This window comes from Strix uralensis, chromosome Z, assembly GCF_047716275.1.
Source record: "Strix uralensis isolate ZFMK-TIS-50842 chromosome Z, bStrUra1, whole genome shotgun sequence".
Classification (NCBI taxonomy): domain Eukaryota; kingdom Metazoa; phylum Chordata; class Aves; order Strigiformes; family Strigidae; genus Strix; species Strix uralensis.
In genome coordinates this window covers 92,920,437-92,946,227 of record NC_134012.1, presented here as the reverse complement: position 1 = coordinate 92,946,227, position 25,791 = coordinate 92,920,437, and the positions used below count along the sequence as shown (strand labels likewise).

General features: G+C 43.4%; 1 protein-coding gene across 1 annotated transcript in view; it reads left to right on the top strand.

Moving 5' to 3' along the window:
• Positions 1 to 2,962: 2,962 nt before the first annotated feature.
• Positions 2,963 to 25,791, top strand: part of UBE2R2 (ubiquitin conjugating enzyme E2 R2) — a 55,478-nt gene continuing 32,649 nt past the window's right edge. The window contains exon 1 of the mRNA XM_074855071.1: positions 2,963 to 3,210. Coding sequence (XP_074711172.1) covers positions 3,034 to 3,210 — 177 coding nt within the window. The 5' untranslated portion in view covers positions 2,963 to 3,033. The remainder of the gene's footprint in view (positions 3,211 to 25,791) is intronic.

The following is a 25,791-nucleotide window of genomic DNA, read 5'->3' as shown; positions in this document are numbered from 1 at the left end:
AGGGAGCAGTAATGAAGCATGGGCAGCTGGGACTGGGCTGTTGGGATTGGGAAGGACTGGGGTGAAGCCAAAGACTCACTGCTGACCCATGTCATGGGGCTGGGTGGGACATGGTGGGCAGAGGTGAAGTGCTTTCTCTCTCCCAGAGGAAGCACGGCTGAGAGCATTGTGTCTGGAGCCCTCCCAGACATGGCCCAGATGTTGAGGTACTGAGATGTTTGGCCAAAGCCAACAGTGATGGAAGTACCTACCACCTGGGAAGCCTGGCAGGAGAGTGAGAACACGGCTCCCAGCCCACGTGTCCTGCCAGTCAACCTGATCCCATATTGACAAGATTATGTCCGCCAACCCAAGACAGTTTAAGAAGGATGTGAAGGTCCTTGAATGCATCTAGAGGAGGGCAACAAAGCTGGTGAGAGGGATAGAAGGCATGTCCTGTGAGGAGCAGCTGAAGACTCTGGGTTTGTCCAGTTTGGAAGAAAAGAGGCTGAGGGGTGACCTCATTGCTCTCTACAGCTTCCTGAGGAGGGGAAGCGGAGAGGGAGGTGCTGATCTCTTCTCCCTGGTACCCAGCAACGGGACACATGGGAATGGTTCAAAGCTGTGCCAGGGGAGGTTTAGACTTGACGTTAGAAAGCATTTATTTGCAGGGAGGGTGGACAGAGATTAGAACAGACTTCCTAGAGAGGTGGTCGACGCCCCAAGCCTGTCAGTGTTTAAGAGGCTTTTGGATGATGCTCTTAACAACATGCTTGAACTTTTGGTCATCCCTGAAGTGGTCAGGCAGTTGGACTAGATAATTAGGTCCCTTCCAGCTGAACTGTTCTTTTCTATTCTATTCTACTCTGTTCTATTCTATTCTGTTCTGTTCTGCTCTGTTCTGTTCTGTTCTGTTGTTCTGTTCTGTTCTGTTCTCTTGTATTCTAAAGACATAAATAAGAACATGAGTCTGAACTCCCAGCAGAAAACACACCCAGCATGGTACTGCCCAGCTGCCAAGGAGCATCTCTGACAAACAGTGTTTCGGCCACACAAGCATTTGTGATTGAGCCCATCAGCCCCGAGGCTGAGGATGTGACAGCAGAATTAAGCAGCTTTCCATAAATCTGAGCTCACTCCAGGGTGGTAAGGAGTGAGTGACGGTGGCTGACCTGTGCCTGTGGGGGGGCATGTGTGGGGGAGCACATGCTTTTTTTGCAGCGTAGCCAGGCAAGCTGGGGATGGACGAGGGATGTTCCTCCAGATCACCCCTATGGCAATGAGCAAGAGTTCATCCTGGCTCATGAGAAAACCTGTGCCAATCCCCACAGGGACATTTTCCAGTGTGAGATGGGATTTTGCAAGGGCCTCTGCCCCTGACACATCAAGCTGGAGTATTTTACAGCCTGGAGTCAGTCACAAGCCCTGGACCGGGTACCACTGCCAGTGCTGGAGCATCTTTGGAGGAGGTGATGGGGGCCTCCCTGGAGAGAGCCTGAGAGCCAGGAGGAGGGGAAGCAGAGCAGTGACAGGGACAAGGGGGAGAATGCCGTGCTCGCCACCTGGACAGCGGCAAATTTATTCGTACTTTCTGGACAATCCCTGTTGACTCTCCCCTTGTTCTCGCTGTCTTTGATTGCTTTGTTCATTTAATTATTCTCTAAAGTGAACACTCCTCAACCCCTCTCTATGCAGCAGCATCTCAGGGTCTTTTACCATTTCATTGCTGTACTCCATGTAATCCAACACCGCAGATTTACATTAAGGCATTATACGATTTTCACTTTTATTCATCCCAAATATTTATTTCACTGTAACTCCACAGACAACAGAGATTTCCTTCAAATAACTTTGACATTTTGGGGGAGACATTATAATTAATTTAGAACTCCTCACAGCCTATTAGTTACTTAAATTATCCCTGTTAGAACCACATTAATTCTTTAATTCAAGGAATACGCAGCAGCTTTTCTCTGTCAGGGCTGTTACATCCTTATTATTTCTCCTGTCCTGGCTGAGATAAGATGTCCAGCTTGCAAGTACATCCATGATGGGTATTTCTCAAGCATCTGGGTGGTCCTGTATGCTGCTGGGCAGGTGCAGCATTAACACTTACAGAAGTGAAAGCCAGATTTGCACCACCTGGGGCTGTGCTATGCTGTTTATTCTCCTCCTGAATAATGGCTTTGTTATTTTTCTCTATTTATTTTTATAAAGAATAGGTGCTTGCTCATGTTCTCAGGTCGATATACCTCACCACCTCTGCAAATATTTTTCTCCCTTAACCAGGCCAGGGAGTGGGAGGAAGGCTTCGAAACTGCGTTTTCTGCTGGGGGCACCTCACACGTCCGTGGAGAAACGTGAAAGTAACACCCGGGGGGGCGGGGGGAGAGGGGGAAACTGCCTGTTCCTCTCCTATTGTGGCTTGGGGGCTGTTGCGGGATTTTTGGGGGGCCCCTGGGTCACTCAAAGTCGCTCCTCAAACAACATCCTTTGTACAAAAACGGCTGTTTTTTTGGACCGTGGGTGTCTGTCAGCGGAGCAGCGTGGGCCGGCCCTGCCCCGCCGTACCCACCCGTGACCCCCGCGCAGCACCGCCCCCTCCGTCCCGCTCCCACTCTCAGCCCACCACGCGGCTTCTCCGCCGCCCCCCCGCGCCGTGGGGCCGGACCTCGCCGTGGGGAGATGCGGGCCTGGCCCGTGGGCGCTAGAGCGACACACGGGGGACCACCCCCCCCGAATGGGGGCGTGGGGGCGGGCGCGGCCCCTTTAAAGGCTCCGGTGGGGGCGTGGCCACGCCCGGGGCGGGGCGGGGCTCTCCCCGCGGCGGGGCGGGGCTTGCCGTGCGGCGGGGCGTGGCGCGCGCGGCGCGCTGAGGTCAGCGGCGAGCGGGCGCCGTCACAAAAGGAAGTGGCGGCGGCGGCGGCCGTCAGTGCGGGGAGGGGCGGGGGCCCGCGGGGCAGCGCGGCGGCGGCGGCGGGGCGGCAGCAGCGGCAGCGCGGGACGGCGGCGGCTGCGGCGGCGGCGGCGGGGCGGCGGAGGCCGCGCCGCGCCATGGCCCAGCAGCAGATGAGCAGCTCGCAGAAGGCGCTGATGCTGGAGCTGAAGTCGCTGCAGGAGGAGCCGGTGGAGGGCTTCCGCATCACCCTGGTCGATGAGTCCGACCTCTACAACTGGGAGGTGGCGATCTTCGGGCCCCCCAACACCCTCTACGAGGGCGGCTACTTCAAGGTACGGCCCTCTCCCCCGCCACGACGACGGACCGGGCCTCCCGCCGCCGCGGTGGTCGCGGGGAGCCGCCGCCGGGGCCTGCACATCCCTCCCACCACCTCTCCCCCCCCGCCCCCCCCCGCCATGCCGGGCCTCTTTGTCGGGCTCGGAGGGGCCCCGGTGGGGCGGGCGGGCCCGCGGACGCAGTCGGCCCCTCCGCCCCCCGCCGCGGGAGGGGGTCGGGGCCTGCGGGAGGGCAGGGAGGCTCGGTGGCTGGAGGTGATGCTTCGCCGGCTGCGCTTACCTTCCCGCTGCCGGCGGCGGGGCACGGGGACGGTCCGCAGGGGTAAGCGGGCGGTGGGGGGGGCCTGTGGGACCTCCCTTCTCCCTCGGGAGGTGCGTTTTGGGGAGAGGGGGCCCCGCCACAGCCGCCTCTGTTCTGTTATTGTCCTATTTTAACCCCGAAGAAAGGTAGGTACCTGCCTCATGGCAGGGTGCAAATCCTTCCCTTCCACCCCAAGTTGTCCGCTTGGCTCTGGTCTGTATATATTTCTTTCAAAGTAAGGGGCTCCCCAAGCATCCCTCGATAGCTTCACTCATCGCACAGGAGCATCCTGTGTAGGATGACTAATTCAGGGTAAAGGCTGTGTTTTCCTCAAAACTTCACGGGCTTCAGGACTGGTTTTCATTATTATTCGCCCCCTTTTTTCCTTTTCTTCCTCTCCAAACTTTTAGAGGGTAGCCTTCAAAGCACTACAGCAACACATAATTGGTGAAGGTAGATAAATGCTTTCAATTCCTCTCTCAACCTTCCTGTTAATCCAAAAAAACTTTTGCGGTTGTTATTTCCCCTCTTATAAATACGGTAAGCAAGAAATCTGGCACTGCTGTCCCAGAAAGGAACTGAAGGGAGCAGACAAATTCTCCTCTCAAAGAGGAGGAGGAATTGCATGTTTTTCTTAAAAGAAGCAATTACCTTGGTGTCTGCAGAAGGAGTTGCATTGGGCATACCCCTTTGCACTTGATGTCTGCTTGGTCTCTGGCAAAATACTGTCCCCTTCAGCTCCTTCTCTTGGGAGTTAACCATTTTAGTAGTGGCTCTTCAGTTTCCTGTTTCATGCCCTTTGGCTTCTGTCAAACTGAAGAAAATTTTCGATGATCTCTTTGCTTGGTTAACATGCATCTTCAGTGCCTCTTGGCCTCTCTGGGTCAAGGTTTAAGAGCTTTGTTCCACAAAACTAAAATAACCTGTAGCTTGGGGAATAACAGATTTGAGTCACGTTCAGTTCGGCCTCATTGTTTTGAAGGAAGGGAAGGCTTTGGCACAAGGCTTGCCTTTTGTAATGAGTTGGCTGGCTTACTCATGTAGGTGTGATAGGTATATTCTTAGACTCACCTCCATTATTACTTATTCAGGAAGTCACTCTAGTCTTTGGTTGGTAAGTGGATCATTTTTACATCCAAATGGTTTGGCGACCTCTTCCTGCACTTATATTACTCATCCATTTTTTCTCAAAGAAATCACAACGGGTCAAAATATTTTTGTTTTGTTGGGGAGCTGTCTGGACTGTATGTTTGTAATTGTTCCTGGAAAGAAGCTGAAGGAGCCTGTGGAATAATCTGGGGATGTGTGTTAACAAGTGTAGGTTTAGGTAAGGTTGCCAGTTGCCTTAACTCAGTATTATGAACGTGCCATTTTTATTGGTATTTGATGTCCTTGAACTGCTGTGCCTTTCTTCTAAATTCTTCTGACTGATCCTGTGATACTTATTTTGACAGTGGGAGACCAAGGTCTCATGATGCCTTCACCCCTCCACAGCAGAGGGATTCCCTCCAAGTGGCATGGCTGAAGTCTGCCATATTTCTCATCTTTCCTCCCTGAGGAGCTGTGCACGGTGGTCTTTTGTTTTGGTAGCGTCTGGTCTTTGGTCATGCATCCTAACTTCTGAGACACTGAAAACATGATCTTAGACCCTCATTCTGTCCCTAGGCAGGAGGAGTCCTGAGAAGTGATGTTCTCGGCTCTCTTTGTATTGGGCCCTACACTTTAGATGTGTTAGACTTGGCTTACTGAATTGTTTAGAAATAAGACTAATACCGTAAACTTTATTTGTTGGGGTGCTATGAATATAGCATAGAAATCAAGGTGAGCGCTAGTTCAGATCAGCATCTGATTTATTTTTCAGATTTCTTGGCTGGATGAAAATCCTAGTTTCATCTTGTTTTGTATTTTTAGTTTCCTAAGGTGAGGTAAGCAGGATTAGAAATATGCAATTACAGGATGTAACTTTTTTAAACTTTGTGGTGATGAGAGTTGGGGAATTTTCTTCCACTTGAGGTGTGGTTTGAGGGTAAGAACCAGAGGGAAGGTACAAAGGCTTCTAGTTAAATATAAATATTTTGAGTAAAACCCGTGTTTAGGGTGACCTTAATAAAGACAGTCTTAGTGATGGTTGATTGGGAATACAAATGCTTGATTTGTGCTCATGGAGCTCTTGGAGCTGGTAACATCAGCTTTTGGCACCTTGTTTATTCTTGGAGAAATATGATCTTTCTCTCTGGGTTGTTGAACTAGCTGAATAAACCGAAATGAGGAAAGTGCTCTCTTTGCACCTCCTTGACAGGAGCTACTGCTGTTAAAAGCTGGTTCAACATTTCAATAGATACTGGTTTCTGTTGCTAGTCTTTATCTAGCATTTGATAAATTGAAGCAGAAAACAAGTCCCCCTGAATGTTTGTTTAAATAGTAGTTTGTCAATACCTTAGTGCTGCCTATAATAAAGTCAGGCACTTTTTAAAAATTTGAGCACAGCATCTAAGCATATTTTATCAACTAATATAGCATGCTCAGATCTGCTGTAGTACTTTATAGGTTAGGACCTCCCAGCTAGATGGAAAGGGCAGCAGCCTTCAGAAGCAACCACTGTGTGAAGAGCAGCTTCTGTCAGCAAGGGAGGTTGATAAACCTCTAACCAATGCTTTCATCAATGCTTTGAGCAGTCCTGAACCACAAGCCCCCTATGTGTGGTCAGCTGAAGGTGCACATCTGCGGTGGAGGTTATAGCAACCTTTGCCTTATCCAGTGACTTTATTCCTGGTCATACTGAATAGCTCCGTAATGCTTTGGGCAACCCTTTGCTTAGATTCCAGATTTCCACCCTTAAGGAAGGAGTTGAGTTACTCCATACCCTGGTTACTGCTCATTCCTTGCTGACAAGGCAAAAGTAGCTCAGGGTCAGTGATGTTAAGGCCTCCAAAGAGGTCCAGTGATAAAAGCAAATGTCTGTCCTTTGTCTGCTGTCAGCAAGAAATTGCCAGTTAGACTGAAGTTTGTAGCAGCATGAGTTATGTTGGGCTACAGGTATTTGACTGTCATAGGTGAACTTGAGTTTTGGTCCCTGACTCATTCAGAGTTTGAGGATGAAAGGTGGGTAGACCTTGTGTGTCTAAGATGTTGATTTGCTCATAGCTGATTCAGTTATGGAGTTTTTTTGAGTGAGAAAGGGAGTATTTTTTCTCAGAATGAAATGCTTCGTGTCTAGGTCATAGATAGTGCCAGCTGCTTCTTTCTTAGGGCACCTGGGAAGGATGTTGTGTGGTAAGACAGGTCTTTAGATCAGACTCCATTGGGCTATGTGGTGTTTCTGAATTGCTCTGGAAATGATGGGAATGTGTTTTTCTAGTTTTTCAGGCAGTACCTGAGCACTAGAGAACCAGATTGTGCTGTAATCTGCAGAACTGTGTGAGCAGTTCATCGATGCCACTTTTATGCCATAGGCATCTTCTGTAGGCTTCTGTGCTACGTGGCAGGAGAACTTCACCTTTAATTTGGCACCTGATACTTAAATAGTGACCACCACATCAGAGGTTATTAAGCTGTAATCTGATGATGATAGGAGCTGGTTGGGATGGATTTCAATGGCTGAGAGTTGTGCGTGGTAAAACTTTCACCATCTCAGTTGACTATTGATTGGTCTCTCTCTGCCTTGAAATACAATGTTGTACTTTGATGCTAGGACCTTCACAGCCTGGGCATTGATAAACCTCTAACCCATGCTTTGATCAAGTGATGTTTTTGGGATGCTTGCAGAACTATTAGAAAGTGTTTCCTGATGGCTTACTCAAAGCTCTGTGTGTTTAGTGCAATTGCACCTTAGCGTCACAGCTTTTGGTTGTTTTTTTAAGAAGGAAATTCTTCTCATTTTTATAGTTGAATGGTATTCTTGTGTTGGGAGCCAGCCTTTCAAGGAAGGTGCAAGTGAGAAATTGTACAAATAGAAACTTCATTATTAAACACATAGCACTGCCCAGAAGCATGCGTTGACCAAGTACGCTGTGTCAAGAAGCATGTTTAATGTAGAGGAAGAGTCAATATTAAAAGCTCCTTCAGAGGTGATTTAGGCTGGGTAGATGAAAATGAATACACCTAACATGAAAGGAAACAAAAATTAACTGCATTGTTGGAGTTGCTATTTGATATTTCTTAAGGCAATTTTATTTCATAAAGTATTTTTGCTACTTGAAGGAGCAAGTCTTGACACATAAGTTGGAGGGGGGGGGAAAAAACCCCAAGCGTTATGATTAGTTTTCTCAAGTAATTTGGGGGCTAAATACTTGTCAAGGCATTGTTTTCCTTGCTTTTTGTAACTCATTAACCATGTACTGTTTAGAGTTCTGTATTGTTGGATCTCAGCTTTTTCCAAGTGATTTATTTTGATTTCAAAGCAATTTGCAATATGTGGGAATAATTTTTTTTCAGAGCAGGAAATCAATATGGAACTTATGGGATGTTAAGAATGACCACCATGTTTAAAATGTTGGTATTGTAGGCTACTTCCCAGAAAGCTTAAAATTAAGCAAATGGAAGTGTCTTAAGCATTTAGAATTATGTAACTGGTAGAACATTTAACTCCAACAAAATATTCCTTGGTGCCAAGGAAAAAAACATGTGGTACTCTCAGCACAAAAGCTGCCTTCTTCAGGCCCCTGTGTTGCAGGGTGCTGTAGAGCTTCTCTGTGTACTTAATCTTCTATTTTTATTGCCTTTAGGTATCATTGATGCTAATAAGCAGAGGTTTGATGCAGCAAAGGGATACGGAACTGCAGGTGAATAGAGCCTGGAGTTGCTTGCTGCAGGTCTGAAGAGCTCCTATTCAGAGTAGGCTCTCTCCAGAGCAGAAGAGATGCCAGGCAAGGAGGCAAGAAACTTTCTGATGTTTGTTCACTGATCATAAGCACAGTTATGATCTCTAACCCTCAGGCCTGGGGAATACCTGATTGACCTGCACTCTGCTGTTGCAAAGAGTTTTTTGGATGGCTACCTCTGTGGCCACCATAGAACCCCCAGACAACTCAGCCTGTAGCCTGTTTCGGAGAGCAGTCTATCCTCGGGAGGAAATGGGCAAGGTAATGATGTTAGCCAGCTCCCAGTCCTTTCCCCAGGGCTCCTCTGATCCAGGTAGGGTTATTGTGTATGCTAAGAAGCACAGATAGTGATTTCCAGTTCTGATACTGCCTGAAAATCATGTGCAATTAGGTCCTCTTGTATGGCAAGAGGAGAGCTGTAGCACAGCCCACGTCTGCCATTAGAATAAAAATGGAAAGCTTTCCATTTGGAAAGATTGAGCACTGTCGGTTTGTGTAATTTTTCCATTGTTTGGCTCTATTTCCATGAGTTTGCACAGAACGATCCTTGGATGAGGTAAAATACACCATTTTTCTCTTGGATAACAATGTAAAGAACTGTGCCTCTTGAAATTTCTTGCCTGTACAAGAGCTAGTAACTAAAAGAATGTAGATGGCTTTAAATCTGGTTCATATTATAAGAATTAGTGGAAGTCTGTAACTATAGTGTTAGAAGGGTGTTCTTTTTAATTTTTTCTGTAAACCCTTAAGATCTCCAGTATTGCAGTGACGTTATGCCAGTGTCTGAGTGTGGGACCACATCTGTAACTTCTCAAAAGCTCAAACATATTTTTACCTCTTTGTTTCTGAAGTCATGCTTACACTGCCTGATATTTTACATAGTGATATATTCACACTGTCAATCTTCTCTTTAATAGCAGTTCAGGTCTACTGCATGATGCTCATTTTGAATCTAGAGGGTATGAAATGCTAGAAAAAAATGCTTGCAGAACCTTAACTCTGGCCTTTGAGCAGTTTGGCTGTGTAGTTTATGGCCATCATCAGGCGTTCAGGGTAACGAATACTATGGACTAAATGGTGGAGATGTTATATTGAACTTACCTGTAACTGAGTTGAAGTTGAAAATGTAACAGCTATAGATGGCCTGCAGTGTGGATGAACTAGAGGTTATGTGACTCATAATATAGCCAGTCCTCTTATAATTTGGGCTGTGCGTAATCAGATGTGTGCATACACATATGCACGTGCACAAAATTAGCTTGCTATTTCCAGAGTGCTGCTTCATTTTTAAAACCTTAATGTTTTATCCAGCTTTACGAGTTAGAGGAATTGCAGTTAATCTTACTAAGCTTTTGTGGTAGCGATTTACTGAGAATGTCTCATAGCACCAGGCTAGTTTAATAGTAATAACATTGGCATTGTGTACCTTTCCTTGAAGCACTGGTAGCCCAAGATGAGCCAAATTGATTGACTGCCTATCTCCACATTCTCTGAAATATTTAAAATGCATAAATATTTGCCCAGAGTGGCCTCCAAACAGGAGAAAAATGATAAAGCTACTGAATTGGAGTACACGTAGGATATTTTGGAATCTTGCTTGACTTGAAGAAATGTGACCTTAAGACTTCCTGAATGTTTGGTTTTTTTAATTGAGGCTATCATCTGGAGAACAAGGGGAATGTAAAGAGGCTGTCTTAAGTGGGTGGCACTGTCAGATATCATAGTATTTGTGGTTAACAAAGAGAAGGCTGCCTGTCAGGCAGGCTGTGTCTTATTCCTGAAGATTTTAGTACTAAGAGCATGACATGATGTCTTCCCATTGGTCTGTTTTGTTGTCTTGAAATTATTAGAAATTCATGTAAAGGGCTTTTGCTTGGGAGATGAAACTTAAGTTGACAGCAGTAGGGGCATGTTTGCAATAGCTGTGTGTCTCTTCCTCAAGTTAAGATATGTATCCTAGTTAAAGTATTTAAAACATGTGTTTTAATGTTCATCATGGCAAAATATTTGGAGGGTTTAAGATGCAAACCCTTTTGCTAGAGTACTGGAACAGTGTAAGGACCAGTGTTTAGCAAGTTGTGCCACTTGGATCAGTTCTTGCAGATTGACACTGGTCCATTGTACAAAAATTCTTGTTTTTAAATTAATCCTTAGACATCTCTCCAGGTAGAAACCTTTTGCTGTCAGATCTAGGCAAAGGTTGAAACAATACCCTATTTTGCAGCAGTCTCTTTGGCCTTATCAAAACAAAAGCCATGCAGTGGAGTAGCTTTGACTTACAACATCCTGCGAAGACGCATTTGTTCTTGCATAAAGTCTGCTCGTATAAGCCTCTAATTCATGGATGTAAACTACACTGGTGTGCAAGCGTGTACTTATCTTGGCTAGAATAACTATCCCTAAAAGCACTCACCTCTATTAAAAGAATGGGTTTCTTATAATGTATTGAAGAAAACTGAATTTTACCTCAGTGCTCCTGATTACTTCTTTTGCAGAATAGTAACCGTACCCACACTTAGTAGCTGAATGCCTTTCAGTGGTGCATTGAGCAGTATAACTTGAGAGGCTAACGTCTCTACTGCACCTTTTAAGTGTCTTGTAGCTATTATCTAAATCCCTTCTAATTTGTCATTCATGTGGTAACAAAATGCCCATACCCAAATGTTTCAGATGAAGGTGCATGGCACTTTTCAGTTAAGGTGGAAAGAAAAGGCCTTGTCTGTTCTTAATGATACTGCCACTTCAGAGGGATCTCTGCCTAACCTCGCTTTTTTTTTTGTTGTGGCCATGTTACTCAAAATGCTAAGCAAAAAAGGCATTGAGGCTCATGTCTTGTTGAAGACTTAGTGTTCAAATTCGGTGGATGATGGTAACGTTTCTTCTCTTGTATAATTCTCTAAGTGTCAAGTGGCTGTTGCTTGAGACAACCGCAGTGATGTTTAAACAATTCTCTATAGAGGACCTGTTGTCACTTCTTTTTTTGAAAGAACTTCTAAATGAAACAAGGCATTTTATATTGCTGTATGATCTCCATTGGAGCATATAAAAATGAAAGTTTTGAGACCAACATATGGAATGATTTCCATTTCTCAGTGTCTGCCAGAAACCTGAAAGCTTATGTGCTTCAAAATTTGACTAATATGCTTTCTGTGAAATTTAACTGATTTCCCCCCTCCCCCCTGCTGATAGCACTTTCATTTGTGTGGAAGAAGCTTGGCTGCCTTTGGCCTGAAATACAGCAATAGCGGCACTGCTGGGGAAAGCTGGATGGGTGGGATAGACTTCACTGAGGCTGCGAACATTTGGGCTTTTACATTGTGGAATCAGCTGGATTATTTTTGAAAACTGGTTAATACCAAAGTTTGTTGTGACCCTCGGAAGTTTATGGGTAGACTCATCAGAAGCTGAAGACCACCCTCAACAGGGTCATTGTGGCACCTCAACTATGGAGATCTATTTTAAATTACAATAATAGGGGAGTTCATGGTCTTGAACCCCTGTCATCCATGGCTGTTCTCCAGCTGGAAAGAAATCCTAGTTGTATTGGCTGCTGCTAAGGAGGGATGGGGTAAGAAGGCTGCTGGTCTTGCCACTTTCTTCTGGATATTATGGAATAAGTCTGGCTTCTAGCGCTGTTAGAGGTGACACTGATTTCACTGCAGCCCACTTAATGTTCAACTTGGACAAATCCTTGTTAATTTTTATCCAATTTACAAGCTTATCCCATACTTACTAAGTAGTTGTTCACTTTGGTTCATGCCTCTGGTGTGAGTGGTATGCTTATGCTTGGGCTCTTCAACCAGGTACTGTATTTTGCCTGCAAGGGACAGCTAAGTAACATGCTGGCAATCAACAAAAGCTTCGAAAAGCCTTGCTGCTTAATGTTAATGTCCACGGAGACCACAGCTAGGCTGGCTGCTGTAGGTATGTGCTACCTACCTTAGCCAGAGAGCTTCCTGCTGGGAGCTGTAGATGTGAAGTGGTGGATCAGGTCTGGTTGGGGTAAGAGTAGTGACTAACCATCCCAAAACATGGCACTGCCTCTTCCCAGACCTCATGGGGGTGCACTGAAATGTCACATGGACATATCCTCACCAATCTTTGGTGTGTGCACCATACTTGAGATCTTGCCTGCTGTCCAAGTAGGTAATGCCACATGCTGTGGGGTCAGCTCTGTGCAGTGGCAGAGGCATGGGGGATGGCTCTAGTATGCTTGACCTGTTACTATGTTGCTACCAGGCCTCTTCATCTGTCTTGGAGTCTCTGGGAATCCAAGCCCCTCTCAAGTGTCTCCCTCTTCCATTGTCTCTTTTCCTATACTGGACTGATTGTACTTCGGGGCATGACTGAGGGCTGACATAAGGTCACCATGTGTGACCTGATCAGAGCTCCTGGTGTCTCAGCCTTGATCTGTTTCATCTTCTCCTGTGCAGCTATTAGCTTCGCTGAGCGTGTGGATGACTTTCACCCAATTACAAGAGAAGAGTGAAGAACTTTTGACCTGCCTACTTATAACCAATACCTCTAAGATGGCTAGTTTCTGCTATTACAACAAAAGTAAGCTTGCTGGGCTTGTGAGTTATACTTCAGCAAATCTAGGAAAGCTCTGCTTGGAGGCTAGTGAACAGAAAGAAATGGTTCAGGTATTGGCACCTGCATCAGTTCTGTTTGTATCTTTAACTCTTGCACACAGTAATTTATTTGGGATCTCCTAGCTCTTTTATTCAGCATGCATTAGTTCATAGCTGGGGGTATAAGTAAGTATTGGGGTTTTTCTTCCCTTCTCTTGTTAAGTATAGAGCAATAACTTCTGTGCTCTAGAAAGAAGAATAATTACAGTATGTTTCATGGAACAAATGCTAATAAATAGTGGGTTTTGCATGGTTGTCATCTAAACTGTATTCTAAATATCTATTAAAAAATACTCTAAAGGAGGTTTTTCATGGCAAATGAGCATAATGATGGCACTGGGAAGGATGTTTCCTATTCTCAGAAGGGACTTCAGATTTGTTAGACTACTTTTATGTGATGCATAACTTGTGCAACTGTAGTAATGCAGAAAAGCTGAGGATGACAAAATTTGGGCTGATCCTAAAGCCTACTATTAACACTTGATTGCTATGTTGAATTTGGATCTTAATTTGCAGCTTAACTAGGTGATGTCAACTTGAATAAGAGGGTTATGGGAAATCAGCTTCTTCCAAGAAAGGTTTGTGCCTGTTAGTAGATGCTTTTATGGCCAACCAACCATTGCTTCTGCTAAGTAACAGCCAACAAGTTTTCTTGGGTACATGTTTTGTTGAGCTTTGTTTGGTAAAGCTTTTAAAAGCGGTAAAGCTGTGTCACATTTACTCTGAATGTGAATTGCTACAATCTGATGTTAAGACTGGGTGAAAGGGAGGTACAATCCAGAATTCATCATCTATTAGGCCCTTTGTGTGGGTGAAGCATGGCACTTGTCGAGAATAGTCTGCGGATGCTACACAAACAGGATGAGAGAGCCAATGTAATGCATTGTTCTAGATCTGTTGGTAAATGTAAGAGGTCCTCATCTGAAGGACGCAGGTCTAAGATTGGGAAAATAGTGTTGAAGTATGGGGGGTTTTGTACAGCTTTGAATGTAAGGTAGGAACAGAATGTTCTTTGACAACAGTAAGAGGCAGTGTAATTTAGTGAATAGGATAGGGACTAAAAGTCTCTTATCTGTAATGGACTCGTATTCATGATGCTTGATAAACTAACATTTTTATGTAAAATGGATATATCTTATAATAGCATGGTTGACTAAATCTGTAGGTAGAAAGTGTTTTGCTTTTTATAAATAGCGCATGGGAAAGCTTTCTTCCAAAACAAATTCAAGTTGTATGTTTACAAGTATGGTATTTAAATTTGGAATAGCTGAAGAAATTGTCAAGTGCATAGCTTTCAGGCTGCTTAAGCACAAAAGCAATGAGTTGTTTAGAATAAGAACTTCTCCTTATTTCTGTTTTTTAAAAATAAAAATCTGAGCAGTTTCCTGAAGCACCCCAGCACAGATCCTGATGTACTGACAAGTCACACTCCTCTGCACAGACTTTGTCCGTGAGGCAGCTGCAGCAATTCTCTGAGAGCAAAAAATAAAGCTGGGGTTGTGTAACTTAACCTGGGGGAGGAGGGGGACATTCCTGGTGTTGAAGAGAAAGCCATCAAGTCAAGGCCTGGGTATGTAGGCTTGCTGGGGGAGATGTATGCTATGCAGGCTTCACAAATAATTCTCAGAAATAGTGTATCGAGGAGAATCTGGGTAGACTTCTCGTTGGAGGAGCCAAAGCTGTGCCGTGGCTGCCTTGTCATTTGAAATGTCAGAGGGATCTGCACTGATTTCGGAGCTACCCAGCTTTTTTTACCTCCCACCTCTGGAATTTCTTCCTTGTGCTGTCTTAATTGCTCCAGCTCCTTGTGCCCTTCTACTACAGCCACCCCAGGTCTTCTCTCCTGCGCTTTGAAGATTAGGTTCAAAATAAAGCCTCTCAGCGTAGCGAAACCGGCATGCGGGATTTGATGTCAAGTGTGGAAGTGTGAAATGGCTTGCAGCTCTGTAGCATGGCCAGGGAAACAGCCTGGCGTGGCGCTTTGTGGAGTCGGCACCTTTGCAGAGCAAGATTTAGTTTGGCTAAGTTAAGATGAGGTTTAAAGTATATTACTGACATGCCTCTGAGTTCTGTTGTGCTTGTCACCCGAAGTGCAATTACCCAGGCTATGCCACAACGCTGAGCTTAAAACACATGGGCAGAAAGCCAAATTCTACACTTACCAAGCACTTTAAATAGAAAACTACAGGACAACTGACCTGCAGGTACCTTTCCCTTTATAAGGAAAGCTGATGTTTCTAACTGCCAGAGGCTTCTTTGCTTTAATTATAAATGCATTGATAAATGCTGTTGTATAATACTGATTTGCTAAAATAATGGTTGGTCACAGCTTAATGTGATTGCCATGTAGAGTTTGAGTTTCAGGCAGAATATAAAGTCTTTTCCTGCTCTAGTTTTGTTAACCTTGTATTAATAGGTACAGTGAAAGGAATACTTGGGGCTTTCTCCAATGACACTGTGTCAACCATGGCAAACCACCAAGGTTCTCAGTACTAAACTGTTGAGATCATTTTATAGTGTTTAAGTAGGTCTGCATTGCAGCAATGGCACATTCAACCTGTCTCAAGCACAGTAGTGGTCTGGTAGCGACAGCGTGATATTTAACACCATTTGTGAATTGACCCAGCTTACGAGTTGGTTTTGCAGCCCATGCTTAATCCCATGTTGCCATGGTTAGGCTGCTACCAGTATCAGTGCTAATGGATACAAGGCTAGTATGGTTGCAGCTGTAAATTTGTAAGTCACAGCAGTGAGGGCCATGAAGACATAAACTTGGGAAGCTGTTCTCATATGGCTTCAAATGCTGATGGTACAAAGGTGCTCGTAGCTTTGTTGGTGGTAGAACTTAACCAAACCTGGCTTAACTATTTCTGTTGGCTTATCCCATATTTTATAAAATGTAAATTCTGATCAAAGCTCTTGTTGTGATTGAAGTTGTGATGCCTTCTTTTTTTGGGTCTAGCATAGACGGACTGTGAGAAGGGGAGTGCTATGCTGGGTCTTATTTCCCTACTTTTACTGTTGTGAAACTCGAAGAAACTGCATTTTATCTCTGAGGACTTAGCTGCTTGCAGACCTCAGCTGAATTTGCCACCAAGTTTGGTGGCTGCCATGGCAGGAGAGTTGACAGCTTAAGCCCCACTTAGTTAAAACATGCATATAGCTATGGCGACTATCCATTTATAATTTCTTTGTGGAAGTTCAGTGATATCTTTTAAAAAAGACACGTTTATGGGTGTGCACTTCAAGGCCTAACTGAGTTTGATAAGTATTATAAGAAATATTGAGTCATTCTCTGCTTCTCTTGGTAACAGAAAACAAAATAGAAGGAGACTTCAGAGAGTTATTGAAAGTGACAGCATAGGCATGCATAAACCTGGTTTGGATGTATACCTCTGATCGCATCTTCCCCTTCATTGCCTCAGTGCCTTGGAATTTAAGCTATCAGAGTTCTTCCAGCTTTACAGGAAACCTCACTTCTCAGGGTATAATTAAAACAAATCTGTTCCTATGAAAGGAACTTGAGATTCTTAGGACAGAAGATCTCAAAGGCTACTAAAAGTTTAAAAAAAAAAGCCAGATTTCAAAATGACTGTTTCTGGCAGCTGATTTCCTAGAAGTCATGGTGAACGGAAGGGAAGCCCAAGATAGATGAGCTGAGGTGCTGGTGTTGATGAAGTGGTTGTCTTGGCAACTGCAGTCACTTAAATATCTCTAGGAAAATAGCTAGCAAATGTTAAGATTGAGAAATGGCGATGGGTTGACAGAAGAACCAGGAGCAATGAGCATCTTGAGGTTTATACAAGGAATTGATTTGACTACATTAGGAAGTTGCTGTTTTCAGTGGTGGGATTCTTGGGTGATGCAACCTTGATGGTTCTTCCCTTGTAATGATAGTGTGTCTGGCTGCCCTCTTGCTGCATGAAGCAAGATCCTTGGGGAGAAACACTGACCTCCCAGTGTATATTCATTCCCCAAAAAGTGGCTGATGAATGTGGTGTGAATTCAGGTACTACTGAAGTGCTTCATTTTACAGCACCACTGTTGGATGTAGTTATACAAATATTGCTGCAAAACCCAGTGCAGAATAAACCCTGCATGCAAGCACATATGAAAATTGTATTTCATGTCAGAGATAAATTGCAGAAGCTGCAACTGTCAGTGATTGTTTTAGGTCCTTGTAGTGCTTATCGTGATGAGAAATTGAGACATCTTACCATGTGTGTTTTGCTAATTATGATTGTACATGCTGTTTTGTGGTTCTGTAGGTAAAACTGGTAAGTTTTAATCTTTTACTTTCCTTATGGAGCACTTAATTCTCTTTCACATTGGCACACAAAGCAAACCCCAGAGAAAGCCCGACTGAATAAAATGAGCGGAGTTTGAGCCAATTGTTTCCTGCTGCCACAAGCATATTTGTAACTGCCAACTATGACAGGTATTTCTACAGGCACTGAATCTTAAGCAGAACACCGGGTGCTCAGAGAAGTTACAGAAGACTAAGTGTATCCCTTCTGCCTCTCATCTAATGGCTGGTTTCTGAGTTTCTCTTTGTGTAGTAACTTGTGAAAAGTTGTAGTCAAAAGCTTCATTCAAATGGAACTGGAAAACTCATAAGCTACTTGTTGCTGCAAAGGGCAGTAAGTGGTGAAAACTGGTGGTAGGATCAATTTCCTATCTCATTTTTTTTTCTTTTTTTTCCTAGGAAAAATCCTACCCTACAGATACAGGAACTATCACTGTATATATTTTTTTCCCCTGCACGTTTAGAAGCTACCTGGCTCTACCAGTAGTGGTCAGGATAGTAGGTAGATTGATAATTCTGTGATGCAGATCCAGTTTGGTTATTTCATTCAAAGCTTTGATCATTTGACCAGTTATTTATGCTCAGCCACATTTTTCAGCATAGGCAAAATCTCTTCTAACTTTCCCTACTAGCAGTGTAAGCCAGTGTCAAAATTAATAGTTGTTTGGACTTCTGAAGCCTTGCCAAAATAGAGGGAAGTTTTCCTTGGCGAGTGACATGAGCTTCTGCAGAACTGAAGTGTTGAAGTAAAAAGTTGCAGTCCCTAGTGTAATGCAGATGCTGATAGTAAGTTCTTTATTTGTGAATAGTTTTTGCTGAAGGAGCAATGGCAAAAAAATACCTATTTAGGTTTTCCCACCTTTCTGGCTCATAAGCTTTTAACCTGTCTCACATGTCCCTCTGACCCTTCAAGGTGTTCTTAAAATGAAAGTGCTAATCTCAGATACAGGACTTGGGACTTCTCAACAGCTTAACATTCACAGATCACCTCTGGAAGTAGAGTAGTACATTTTCCAAATATTTCCTATCATGGGCAAAGAATATTTAATTAAAGTGAGGGAGTATGGGATGAAACCTGAGTCACCTGATGTAAACTCTTTGAATTCTGTATTTATAGTGGGCTGCTCTGCTGTTTGGATGTGCTATTCTTTATCTGTCTAATTTCACTATTTTAACAGCTAAAAGTTCCAAAAAGGCCTGGTACAATCAAAACCACCCTCTTGTCAAAATGAAGCTTGATATAGGGAGCTTTATAAACTAGGCACATGAGTAGTCTGGGTTTTCTAAAGAGAGCATATGGTAGCTGGCACTTCAGCTGGAGATGACTTGGTAATTACAGCTCCTTTGTCTGAATCCCTCTGCCATTTCATGGGGCTAATGGCAAACTAAGCTGCTCTTTGTAGATGCAAGGAAGGCAGACTGCTAAAAATACTTGGTTTCTGCACATCTTCAGTTATTCTATCAGACTTGCACTGGACCAAAAGCTTGGAGTCCAAGGTATGAGGTCAGAGTGGTTAAACTCATCTAGAGTGAATGAGTAGTCCTACCACTAGTGACAAACCTTCTGAATGGAGAAGGATCTTGATTCTCCTCTTGATCTGTTTTAGGACAGGACAAGGCATGCCTGTTCTTAAAGACCTTTGGTTTTTTTCTCTAGCTTCAGGTGGTAGCTGGCTACTGAAATCAGCAGAGAATTGCTTACTTAAGTGTTATATTTTGATAGTCTGGGTGTTTCATTGTGATGACCTGGCTTTGAGAGTGAGTGACATCAACTTCTGTGATTTAAATGTTTCAATTCTAGTTCAATGTGTTTCAGCATTTGTGAACATAAATCAGCTAAAGTTTGGCCTGAGTTGCTTTTATTCCAAGGTGAGTGTAATAGACAGTTGAACAAGCCCACTAGAGAAGCTTGAACCTGAGCAAATGAAATCTTAGTTTGATTTTGGTTTTTGTGGGCTGATCCTTGGTGTGATTTAGCCAACAGTCGCTAGAACAATGGGCATGGTTTCTACTGCTCTATGCCAAGCAAAACAATCAGAAAGAACAATTTATCTATGATATAGTGCCTGACTCATGCCACAAGGCTTGGTACTCCTTTAATCCTTTTATAAACTGTTTTATCCTAACTAATGTAATTGTGGATGTTCTTATTACCCATATAATGCCTAATCCCTTTTGAATTCTGCTAAACTGTTGGCTTTAATGTTGCTTAGCAATAATTAGCAAAATACAGGTGGTTTGTGTATTGTTCAGCTCTTGATCAAAACCTTTGAAATTTTGTTTGTGCTGACCTGTTATGCTTTTATGTTGGTAGTACTTCCACTGCTGAACAGTGAATGGGAACTTGTTCAGACGGATACTCGCATCAGCCTGATTGCCAGCCCTGAGCTTGGATCTTTTCTTATGCTTGTCTTCAAAGCTCTTGTGTTGTCTTCCCACTTGACATGGCAAGCTTTTAAGAATGCTTCTTAGCCTCCTTCCCAAAGTGTGGAGTATTTTGTAGGAAGCTTCACACTCACAAAGAAAACAAAGCATCTGTATTTCTCTTTATGCAAATCTGAGTGGCGTTGCTGGATCCCCTTCTGCTACTTTCAGTTTAACCATGCTCTTCTTACACATGGCTATGATAAAGGAGGAATGGTAGCTGGTGTTCAGACATTTTCAGTGTCTGATCTGGAGGTTGTTTAGCTTTGCTAGGATACTGGAGGGGCCTTTGGTTCTGATTCCTTGTTCTTCCTTTCTCAGATGCATTTGTTCTAGGCAAGTTTGGTTGTTGAAGGTCAAAGCTCTACCTAAGGAAAATACAGACTTCTTAAATAATCCCTGCTATGCTTTTGTTGCAATATTTTTATCCCATACAATTTTGCCTTGTAACTCTTATCACAATTTTAGAGCAATCTCTGGTAAGTAGGGTAAAGAACTAAAATTGTGCAGAGGTGCCTGAAGTGTCAATAGCTTCAGCACAGAGGAGTGATATTAAGGGCTACCCCACTTATTTTAAGTGTCCAGCTTTGTAGTGGGATTTGGAGGAGTTCTGCCATCTCTTGTCTGGGGACAACTGTGCCCTCCTCAGGGCTTTGGCTTGTGCAAGAAATTTAATTAGTGGTCCCCAGCCTTGGCTTATTGCTTGGAGATTGGTTCAGTTTCCCCTTCATCTTGAAGGAATTAAGCCTATATCTTCTGGATTTTTTGGGTAATGTAGTCATTGGACTGAATTTATACTGAGGAATCTTCCTTCCCATTGTTGAAACTTTTGACTCATGGGCTCTTGGCTACCTAGTGGTGTAGTGCCAAAACCCAGCCAGGAGTGAGGGAACATACTTCTGTAGCCTAAGGTGCTCAGATGGAAGGAGGGATTGCTCCTGTTTATCAGCTCACTTTCCAGTGTGAAATATTAATAATCCTGACAGCTTTTTCCAAGCTCTGTGCTCTGGGCAGTCGGGTTTCTTTTGTTTTCTGGCTTGGGCTTTTGCATTCCTGTCTAGGCAGTGGCCTGACGCCAAGGGGAAAGCTGAAGAGAGCTGTGCTTAATGCCCTTTAACGTAGGGCATCCACCCAGAAGGTCGAGGTTGCAAGTTAGTGCCTTTGGGCCAAATACCCTACCCAGTGCCAGCTGACTGAATAAAGTGTCCCAATTTAGCTTTTTTTTTTGAGAAAAATAGGACAATCATCTGACTGAAATGTGTGGTAAAAGTGGTCATGTACAGGATTTCAGGCTTTGAGTCAGCCTTATACACATAGCTGTGTGTAATCTTGAGTTCATTATTAAATTCCCAGAGTTCAGTGTTCAGGACACTTTTGTTGGGCAGGTCACCAACCACTGCTGAGAAGGAACATATGCAAAATCCTGGGTTTAGACCTGGAGTTTCACAGGCTGAGTCCCTAGTCAGCACTGGCTCCTAAGATTCACTTTGTAAGCACCAGACTTGTCATGCTCACCCATGCAATGCTTACCATGTCACTCCTGTTCTAGCAGTGTCCCGAAAATCAAAGGATAAGCTACTTGAAAGTAGCTGTTAAATAATCTCTGCTGGAGAGTGCAGGATCCTTTTTTCCTGTTTAAACTACTTATCTTTTTTGAGGACACTTCTGTTACCTATGGGTTAAGGAGGTAAACTCAACTGGTTCTTGTTCTGTGCTCAGTGCCTAGCCATATATTTATGGGAGAAGATCTTTCAGTGTAACAGGAAGATTACTTTTAAATCCATCATTATAAACACTTTGTCGTTGGCTGACTTTTTTTGCATATTCTTAGGTTTTTCCGGTGAAACATTCTTATTAATTTGCTGTAGTCAGTTGTCTCTTGGATGAAGCTGTGATTTTAAAGACATCATTTCACATTGGAAGCAACTTTAATGTCCTATGATAACATGTACAAGAATGTCTGATCAGTCAGTGTTTAATTTGCAAGTTAAAAATCTTGCTGTTGTGGCTTTTTGTGTTAAACTGCTGAACTGTAAGGATAATGAACTAGTGATGCAGACTTCCATGATCATTAATCTGATATTGCACTAGCTGTGTTTAAAGCTAACTGTTCACAGTAAAAAAGCAGATGAGCTATGTGTTACCTTAGATATAATTAGATATGCTGCCTTGTATGTTTATTTTGGAGATTAGAGCAGAAGCATAAAAACCCCTATGATACAGGCTGCAATGCCCAGTGCCGAAGTGATTGTACAATGAATGTGAGCTCTGCAGCACATACAGCTTAGTGCACAGTATGGGCTATCCTGCTTTGGATTTGCTGAGAAAATTTTTTTTTCTCCTGCTGATAGGAGAATGACAGCATTTTTGATCCTGATGGCTGCAGCCAGTAGAATGGTCCTACATGAAATACGAAGTCTGGTGTCCACAGACATAGTACCCTGAGAGGTTGGACAGCATTGCAGTAAACATGATGGAGCTTGTGCTGCACATGTCATTGCTTGGATGCTCCTGAGGTCACTTCCCCATTATCCAACTCCTCGATTTTTCCCTCTGACAAAGATCAGGACTGTTGAGCCTGAAGTGCTGTCCCACTTGCTGTTAATACAGGCTGTAAACAGCCACTGTGTTCAACCTTTGTATCTCTGCAGGCTTTGTATCTTGAAAAGATGACACGACTTTGCTGAGCAACACTAAACATTAGTTAGTTCTGTAGGTGTCTTCCAGATACTGGTTTTGAAACACTTTGAAGCCATAAAATATATTGGATCTGCTGTAAAGCTGCCAGTATATTTGCTTCTAGCCTGAGAGCCATCTTGCCAGCAGGAGAACGTACTTTTTCCTATAAAGCCCAAGTTGATTTAAAGGCTTTTGATTGGTTTTGGTGTGGTTTTTTCAAAGCACCTGTAGCTGACTTTGTAGCTATTGGTCCAGTGTAAGTTTCAGCATCTGATTCTTCTTTTTCTGCTTTCATACATTAATTTGAAGGCTAGCCTCTTCCCAACAGGACAACTGAAAACACTGCAGAGTAACTTGAGCAGTAAACAATCTGGTACTCAAATGAGGCTAATTGCTGCATAACAAGAATAAAGGAGCATATTTTGAAACTTGTCTCCTTTTGCAGGAGGCAGTCAGTGCTATTGGCATGTTTTAAGGGCAAGATATGTGTTACTGCTTGTGTAATGTCCAGAGCAATGAGGCTGTGACTTGCTAGGTGCTCTCAAACCTGCAAAGTTATCTCAGCCCACAGATGCAATAAGGGGTTTGTGGCTACTAATGAGCTGCAAAAATGATGGTTGCTGTACATCTTGTGGTATGCAAATACAAGTAAATTAGAGCTTTCTTGAACGCCCAGCATACTCTGAAGGGTGGCGATGGGTGGTTTTTCTGATGTAACTAGGCTGTGTGAGAGCTGGTTTCTGGTGAATGCTTGCTTCTTCCACTCTCCAAAAAGTTGAACATGGGATGCTAATGACATGCTCCATAGAGGTACATGTGCTGCTGAAGTGATAATTTTGAAATCTACACTGTGAATTAGGTGATCACTAAGTCTGGTCAAAAATTGCTGGCGTAGCTATCTTTATCACTAAACAAGCGAGTAGGTCACTAATTTAACTTGCTTGGATTATTTTTTCCCTGCTGTCATCACCCTGTGCTACAGCTGCCAAGATACTGCTTGGGTATTAGGATGGAAAAAGAAGGAAAACACTAGCTATGTTTTTTCTTCCCAGAGTAGAAAAGTACTGATAGAATGAATGTATGCATGCATGTGTGCAGTTTCCAGATAATCAACAGATTATTAACACTTAACCACAACTGACAGTATACAAAACTATCCTGTCATGAGTTTTGTATTAGGAAAGGTAAGAGACATTTGTGCAGGATTTCAGTAGTAGCCAAAGGCTCCTGGTTGGGATTTTTTTCCTATATATGCAATCCCATGCTTGTTGAAGGAACCAAGTGGCTGCTTGGTCTAATTGTGTCCTGCCTAAACTGTTGACACTTCACTTGAGAAATAAAGGTGTAAGTGGTCACTTTGTCCAAAATAAACCATTTAAGTTAAAAATGAGGTAATTCCTGGCTAGTTTATTACCTGGCTGCACAAACAGTGGTTCCAGGAGGAGTGGGAGGAGGAACCTCTGCTGTGACTTGTGCTGGTTTGTTCTTCTTGCTTAGGGCTTATAGTGTTTGGATGCTAAGGTATTTCTTAAGCTATAATACTGAGAAATTCAGGCCCATAGTCCAGTGTAAGAAGTAGGAATCAGAAGTTTATGCACTTTTATTTTGGGCGGGGGTTCAAATGCCAGTGACAGTGCTGCCAGTGACAGTGCTGCCCACACAGTCATTATTCATCTGGTTCTTAATAATCTGTTTGACATAGTAATTCTGATTGCCATTTGTGTCCTAATGTGACAACACATCCACTGTGATGCTTGATTGGAACCCTGAGCTGTCCTGCTTGGTGCCTAACTGGTTACCTGCTCTTACAGTACCTACTAGTCCTTTTTTAAAGGCTATAAATCTAAACAAGCTCTGGGACCACGTTGGTGTTGAGCTTCCAGTGCTTTGCTGTTTCCCTTAGCAGTTGGTACACTGCAGCTGTTTGTGCACAAGTGGAACTGTGCATGTGGGCATCATAATAGCTGCTACTTCAGATGTCTGTAGCGGTAGAGAGAAAGCATGTTGGTAGTGAGCAAACGGGATACTGAGAAGATATGTGATGTTCTTCAAAGGTAGCTGGAGAAGGAGGGCATTTAATGGGGAAAATTAGACACAAGCTCAGGTTTCTAGACATGTTTTGAACTTAATTCGATAGAAGTTTATTAGATAGTGGTGTGGAGACTTTCTACCGTAATTTCTCCTGGACAGCTGAAGAAAGTTTACAAGGATGCTGCTTCTCCTTTGCAATACCTTCTTGGAATTGAAATCTTTCTCTTCAACTGAGAAGTCCAAGCCATGCCTTTAAACTAGTCTCCACCTGTGCTCACCATCTGGTACCCCTTGAGCTTCCTTGGTGCTTTAATGAGTTCACTGTAACATTTTCTGTTATTTTAAAATGCCTCCTCACTGTTGACAGGCTTTTCATGCTACAGCATAGTGAAGCTGACTGTATGGAAAATGAGCTTGAAAGAATCTCCAAATCTGGTTTTGGCACTAATATGAGGTTACTTCCAAACAGTTGATACTTGAATCAAACTGTCATATTTTAATTTGTTGTCCTTCCCAATACTGATTTATGCACTAAATCACAATTGCTTATGTCTGCTCAGTCCCCTGTTTTGTCCCTGATATGCCTGGAAGATTTTAATAAAAAAAATTAAGGCAGCTGAACTTGCATTGTGTATTTTGATGGGGAGGAACAGAGCAACAAAAGAAAGGCTTTAAATATGGCTTGGTCATCCCTTGCAAATGAATATAGGCATTTGTCTGAACAATTAGTGGTAGATGCTGGAAGTAATGTGTAGAGTGCCAGCCTGTCCCCCAGAGATGGACACCGGAGGCTCACCTGGGGGGGGCGGGTCTGCAGAGCATTTTGATTGAGAGTACCACCGTGTAGCTCAGTACTCCTCATCTTTCATGTTAGCAGAAAGGTAATTTGCAGAATGTATGTTAACCTTGTAAGTCTTAATTTCCCCCACATCCTTTTTTATCTTGCATTATAGCAGTCTGGTAAGTGCCACTTGAACTGTATAGCACATTGAAAAAATAATACTGGGCTAAATACAACTTTCTGAAAGCATCTTCTGAGAAGAATCCAGGAGTCTAAATGCTGACTTCTGGAGTGTGGGTAGTTGGTTTGGTGCCTTCTCTGCCTTTTTCCTGTACAGACATATAAACACTTCAAGGCTATGAAGTGGCGGACTAAAGTGGCACACGTGGTATCTGAAATAAATTTGGATTTTCGACTCTTCTAGGCTGTTGAGACTATTCTAGAATTTAATGACCTAATAGTTCAGTTGGAAGTGACCAGAGCTGTTAGGACATTGAAATTACAAACTAAATACCACCAGGTAGAAAACCTTCCAGCCTTTTGCTTACCTTTGGGGGAAGGGCTATATGTATTAATGAAGTTAAGGAGTTTTCTTGAGTTAGATG